Below are 6,588 nucleotides of genomic sequence, written 5' to 3'. Positions count from 1 at the left end.
TATTGATCAACACATTTCGGTGTTTGACGTCTAGTCCACTCAACCGTTTTCGAAGAAAAATAGTTGACTCAAAATATGCGTCTATATGTGGCCCACCTTCTATGCAGCCCACCTTCTATGCAGCCCACCTTCTATGCAGCCCACCTTCTATGCAGCCCACCTTCTATGCAGCCCACCTTCTATGCAGCCCACCTTCTATGCAGCCCACCTTCTATATGCGGCCCGCCTTCTATGTGTAGCCCGCCACATATAGGCCCGCCAACAATCTACATACTCTGTTTTTATCTCTCGTGTCCATCCAGAAGATACATTTGTTTACAGGTGTAAATAGACCATCGGGCGTGTTAAAGACTCGTATTATACGTGACAACTCAGAACTGTGGCGTGGTTGTCCTCGGCCAAGTACACCCTTGGCCAGTGTCACTCGCCTGCCAGTCACGCAAAGTTGTTCCAGACAATTGGATCATTATAATTATCAGACGCGGTGTTCAGTGTCATTTAATTTTAGCACATAGTCATATTAGCAAATAAACGAAAGATAAATGAAGTTACATTATCGTACAGTAAAGATAGTAAAGTGGAAAAAATTGTATTTTTCTTCGTTTTTTACTGGTTTTAGAAAAAACAAACATGGATGATTGACTAGCAAGAGGTGTATGCTGCCAAAGAACACAACGATCGTTGGCAACTATGAAACAACCACTGATAACATGTGTGATAAATCAACAGGTGGCAAACTTAGAGACAATATCATTAATTAGAACAATAATTCGAAAAAGCCACATTTAGAAATTAGAAGTGTTCCTAAATCATTATTACACAAGTGCTCACAGAATAGTTTTCTCTTCGAAGCCTCACTCACACTGAAACTTTATAACAAAAATACATGTTTATGTTTTTAGAATTTATTTGCACAAAGAAACGGCAAACTTTCCCAAACACAAACGTCTCAAGAAATACAGTTCTCGAAAACCTCAGGAATTACCAGAGAATATTGAGTGAACTCAAAGAGAAAGTAAGGTTCTTACTGCATTTTCAATTGCAATTGGAGAAAATTAGAGATGTAACTGATACAAGACAACTTGCAATTTTTATACGTAGTGTCGATAAAGTCTGTTGGCAAAATAAGGGTTTGTTGAATTGAGAGCAATAAAAGCAGCAATATCAGGCGATGACATTCTTCTTGAGTCTGGTAAGAGAGCTGGACAAATTTGGCGTTTATCGAACATAAACTGAGAGACTAGTTATTGATAGAGCCCGAAAATATTGGGTAGAAAATTTATCCATCTACTAGTGGTGAAAGCCATCCATATATTTCGTCATTTTCATTACATTGTTCATACAAAAGTGTTGTGTAGAAACATATTAAAAATGGATAATGTTGTGGAAGTTTCTATGGAAACGTAGAAGCACTAAGACTTAACCACACAGTGAGGCGGAAGGTCCCAGTGCCCAAAGAGTGGATTCACGCGCGAAGTCAAAGAGTGGATTCACGCGCGAAGTCAAAGAGTGGATTCACGCGCGAAGTCAAAGAGTGGATTCACGCGCGAAGTCAAAGAGTGGATTCACGCGCGAAGTCAAACAGAGGATGCACGTCTAGACAAAGTAACTACACACAGATCAACACCGTTTTGATAGAGAACGAGAGCCCTCAGGGACTGCCCTATCAAGTTGGTGATGATGATTGATTGATGAAGATTAAGCCACCCAAAAGGTGGCATGGGCACGAATAGCCCGTAGATGGTGGGCCTTGAGATCTGTGGAGGTGCGACTGCACCCGACTGAGAAGTCGTGACCTCTCGTATCAAGCTGATGTAAGATGGTCAGGTTAGGGAGCTGAACTGAGGAGCTTGAATAAACTGCCTGGGGGGAAAACAGAGTTTCTTCTTGGAACAGAAATGAATAGCTATGCATGAACTGAAAGATAATGAATGGGTTCGGGATCTGACTTTCATGGTGGCTATTGCAGGCCACTAAACTCACCCAATCACAAAGATGCAAGGACAAGGGGAGCCGGTCGGCCGAGTGGACAGCACGCGGGACTTGTGATCCTGTGGTCCTGGGTTCGATCCCAGGCGCCGGCGAGAAACAATGAGCAGAGTTTCTTTCACCCTATGCCCCTGTTACCTAGCAGTAAATTAGGTACCTGGGTGTTAGTTAGCTGTCACGGGCTGCTTCCTGGGGGTGGAGGCCTGGTCGAGGACCGGGCCGCGGGGACACTAAAAGCCCTGAAATCATCTCAAGATAAGATACACCGTCAATTTGTTAAAGAGTTTGATGACTGTAATCGTGTCATTGAGATAAAACTCGAGCTATTTGAAAGGTAACTTGCAGACTAATCTTTCACACTTCTCAGCCTTGAAATCCCTGTCAGACGTCTTATGCTGACACCTTCAAGGAAAAGTACAGCAACAAGATTGCTTTTTTGATGAATGACTTTCACAAAACATTTACCGACTTTAAATTCCTTGAGAAAGATATCTTCATTTTTCGATTCCCATTCTCTATCAGTGTTAATACCAGAACTTGTTCAGCGTGATATACATGTACAATGTGACTCTGTTTTAAAGGAAAACTTTCGAGAACAGAAAACTGGAAAATTTTATAAATGTATGAAAACAAATTATCCAAAGATCAAGTATTTTGCTTCAAAGATTGTGGCCAAGACTGGAAGTACGTATGAATGTGAAGATTCCATTATTTCCATTATTTTAGAAGCGCTCCACTCCTGCCTTGGAGGGGAAGGTCTTCCTCATCATGGGCCACCATAGTAAAGAAGTTTGACACCCATGTCCTAGTGGGTCCTTGATAAGTCTAAGGGAGAGGGTATGGCAGGAGAAGGGAAAGGGAAAGGTAGGACAGAAGGGCAAGGGGATGAAGCTGAGAGGCAGTAAGTGTTGCTCGTGGAGGCTCTGAGGGCGTGTGTTCACCACGACGTCAGACCCTACCAAGGTTGTTCCTTGCACCACTTTCTCCTGTTGCTTCACCCCCGCCGCCTGGTCCACCGCCGCCTGGCCCGCCGCTGCCTGGCCCGCCGCTGCCTGGCCCGCCGCCGTCTGGCCCGCCGCCGCCTAGCCCGCCGCCGCCTGGTCCACCGCTGCCTGGCCCGCCGCTGCCTGGCCCGCCGCTGCTTGGCCCGCCGCCTGGCCCGCCGCCGCTTGCCCCGCCGCCGCCTGGCCCGCCGCTGCTTGGCCCACCGCCGCCTGGCCCACCGCCGCCTGGCCCACGCCGCCTGGCCCGCCGCCGCCTGGCCCACCGCCCTCCACCCCCTAAACTGGGTCGTCCACCTCTTTGTCCTTGATGGCCCAGATTGTACTCCTTGTATGCACGAAATGGAGCGTTATACCGCCATTTCAGTCACTTTTTGTTTTTTTAATTTAACGACACACACACACATACACACAAACACACACACACACACACACACACACACACACACACACACACACACACACACACACACACACACACACACACACACACACACACACACACACACACACACACACACACACGCACGCACCCACGCACGCACGCACGTGCTTCAACGCCTCCCTGCCCGTAGAGAGAGAAGAATGCTAAGTTGGTTGAGTGATCGTCCTCTCAGAGGAAGCAAGCAATGGGTCAGTGAAAGGCAAGTTACTAGAGTGGAGAGAACTATTGAAGTAATAGGGAAGCTAAGATAATGAAAGACTAGATTTTACACGGATCTGATCGGGTAGATAGAGATGCAATGTTCTTGCTGAAGAACAGTAGAACGAAGACATTAAAATGTTAAAAGAGCGACACAGATCATTCACAGACAAGTCAGTAATTGCATTTTGAGTAAATAAAAAAAATATTTACGAAATTTTTGCAATTTTCAGAAATTTCAGAAATTTCGTAAATAAATGGAATGGTTTACATCAAGAGGTTGTCAATCCTTGCTGAATACATATGGTAATTACATATACATTAATAACTATGTAATATACAATATGAAAAAAAATAATGTAAAGTTGTTAATGAAATGTATCATTTTTGTTAATTATAAGAAAAACCGCTGAATAACCATAGCATTGAACTACTAGTACTCACCTAGTTGTGCTTGTGGGGGTTGAGCTTCAGCTCTTTGGTAAAAGTGTTTGGCAGCTGGAGTTCAAGTGCCGATACTCGACTTTGCAAGCACATGTAGCTGAGTACATCTTGGTGAGTACAACCCTGCAAAGATACACCGTAACTCTCCCTATTTTCCGCTTGTTACAACTTATAAATAAAGTTGTTACATCTTGTCATAACGTTTATATGACGCATTAGAACGTTGTTACAACTTGTTATATTGGTTGTTACTATTGTTAGGTGGTGAAACTAGTTCGAATGTTGTAGCTACTTCGTGTGGTAACCTTATGGTTACCTTGTGATGGTTTCGGGGCTTAGCGTCCCCGCGGCCCGGTCCTCGACCAGGCCTCCCCATTGCTCCCAGAGAGAGGAAATGTTCCTACGCAGTCCCCGCGGCGTAGTGATAAGACACTCGCCTGGCGTTTCGCTGTGTCCTGGGTTCGTATCCTGGCCGGGAGGATTTATTGGGCGCAAATCCTGTTGCCTCTGCTTACCCAAACGTTAAATGGATACCTGGTTGTTAAACGATTGGGCGGCATCGTATTCCAGGGAATATTAGGATTAAAGACCTGCCCGAAATGCTACGCGTGCTAATTGTTGTACAAGAATGTAAGAACTCTTGTATATATAAATAAAATAAAATAAAATAAATAAGTTTAGGGAACTAAACCTCACGTCAACTAAAGAGGCAAAAAACGGGAGAGATATGGTCACATATCTCTGATATGGTCATATATATATATATATATATATATATATATATATATATATATATATATATATATATATATGCGAACAAGCCTGAATGGTCCCCAGGACAATATGCAACTGAAAACTCACACCCCAGAAGTGACTCGAACCCATACTCCCAGGAGCCACGCAACTGGTATGTACAAGACGCCTTAATCCACTTGACCATCACGACCGGACAAAATGAGGTGATAGCCGAAGCTATTTGAACCACCCCACCGCCGGCACTCGGATAGTAATCTTGGGCATAGCATTTTACCAAATCACCTCATTCTTTGGGGCACACGTGAGGAACACAAATGCGAACAAGCCTGAATGGTCCCCAGGACAATATGCAACTGAAAACTCACACCCCAGAAGTGACTCGAACCCATACTCCCAGGAGCCACGCAACTGGTATGTACAAGACGCCTTAATCCACTTGACCATCACGACCGGACAAAATGAGGTGATAGCCGAAGCTATTTGAACCACCCCACCGCCGGCACTCGGATAGTAATCTTGGGCAAGGCATTTTACCAAATCACCTCATTCTTTGGGGCACACGTGAGGAACACAAATGCGAACAAGCCTGAATGGTCCCCAGGACAATATGCAACTGAAAACTCACACCCCAGAAGTGACAGAAGTGACATTTCCTCTCTCTGGGAGCAATGGGGAGGCCTGGTCGAGGACCGGGCCGCGGGGACGCTAAGCCCCGAAACCATCACAAGGTAACCATAAGGTTACCACACGAAGTAGCTACAACATTCGAACTAGTTGCCCAAGATTACTATCCGAGTGCCGGCGGTGGGGTGGTTCAAATAGCTTCGGCTATCACCTCATTTTGTCCGGTCGTGATGGTCAAGTGGATTAAGGCGTCTTGTACATACCAGTTGCGTGGCTCCTGGGAGTATGGGTTCGAGTCACTTCTGGGGTGTGAGTTTTCAGTTGCATATTGTCCTGGGGACCATTCAGGCTTGTTCGCATTTGTGTTCCTCACGTGTGCCCCAAAGAATGAGGTGATTTGGTAAAATGCTATGCCCAAGATTACTATCCGAGTGCCGGCGGTGGGGTGGTTCAAATAGCTTCGGCTATCACCTCATTTTGTCCGGTCGTGATGGTCAAGTGGATTAAGGCGTCTTGTACATACCAGTTGCGTGGCTCCTGGGAGTATGGGTTCGAGTCACTTCTGGGGTGTGAGTTTTCAGTTATATATATATATATATATATATATATATATGTATATATATATATATATATATATATATATATATATATATATATATATATATATATATATATATATATACACACACATACTATATGCACTAACTTGCCTAAACTCGCAAGTGAAGTTAAACAACTTTAGAACACTTACCCAGCAGGAGACTCGAACCCTAGCCAGCAGAGATGCTTCACAGCAACTAACATAGCTGGTGCGCCTTTAACCCACTATAGTACATGAGAGACATTCATGGTCACTGCACAAAATACTCAGTATTATATTACTATATTAAGTAATTATTACTTAAATATATTAAACTATATTTACTATATTAAGAGAGAAAGAGAGAAGAGGAAGAGATTGAAACATAATAACTTGTTTGACATTACATTTCATTCGCGTATGTTATGTTAAGGAAGAAAAATTCGAATGAAAAGTATTTTCTTGAAAACAGCAAAAATGAGAGGCCATTAAGGGAAAATTTTCCTTAGTATAAGAAATCGATGGATAGATAGATGGATAGATGGGTATAT

At 43.9% G+C, this 6,588-nt stretch overlaps 1 protein-coding gene across 1 annotated transcript in view; it reads right to left on the bottom strand.

Annotated features, from left to right (window-relative positions):
• Positions 1-2,937: 2,937 nt before the first annotated feature.
• The window catches only part of LOC138371708 (uncharacterized), a 20,848-nt gene continuing 17,197 nt past the window's right edge, over positions 2,938-6,588 (bottom strand). The window contains exon 2 of the mRNA XM_069336726.1: positions 2,938-3,318. Within this exon, the coding sequence (XP_069192827.1) occupies positions 2,938-3,318 (381 nt within the window). The remainder of the gene's footprint in view (positions 3,319-6,588) is intronic.

Source organism: Procambarus clarkii, chromosome 36, assembly GCF_040958095.1.
Source record: "Procambarus clarkii isolate CNS0578487 chromosome 36, FALCON_Pclarkii_2.0, whole genome shotgun sequence".
NCBI classification, from domain to species: Eukaryota; Metazoa; Arthropoda; class Malacostraca; order Decapoda; family Cambaridae; genus Procambarus; species Procambarus clarkii.
This window is presented reverse-complemented; position numbering and strand designations above follow the sequence as displayed.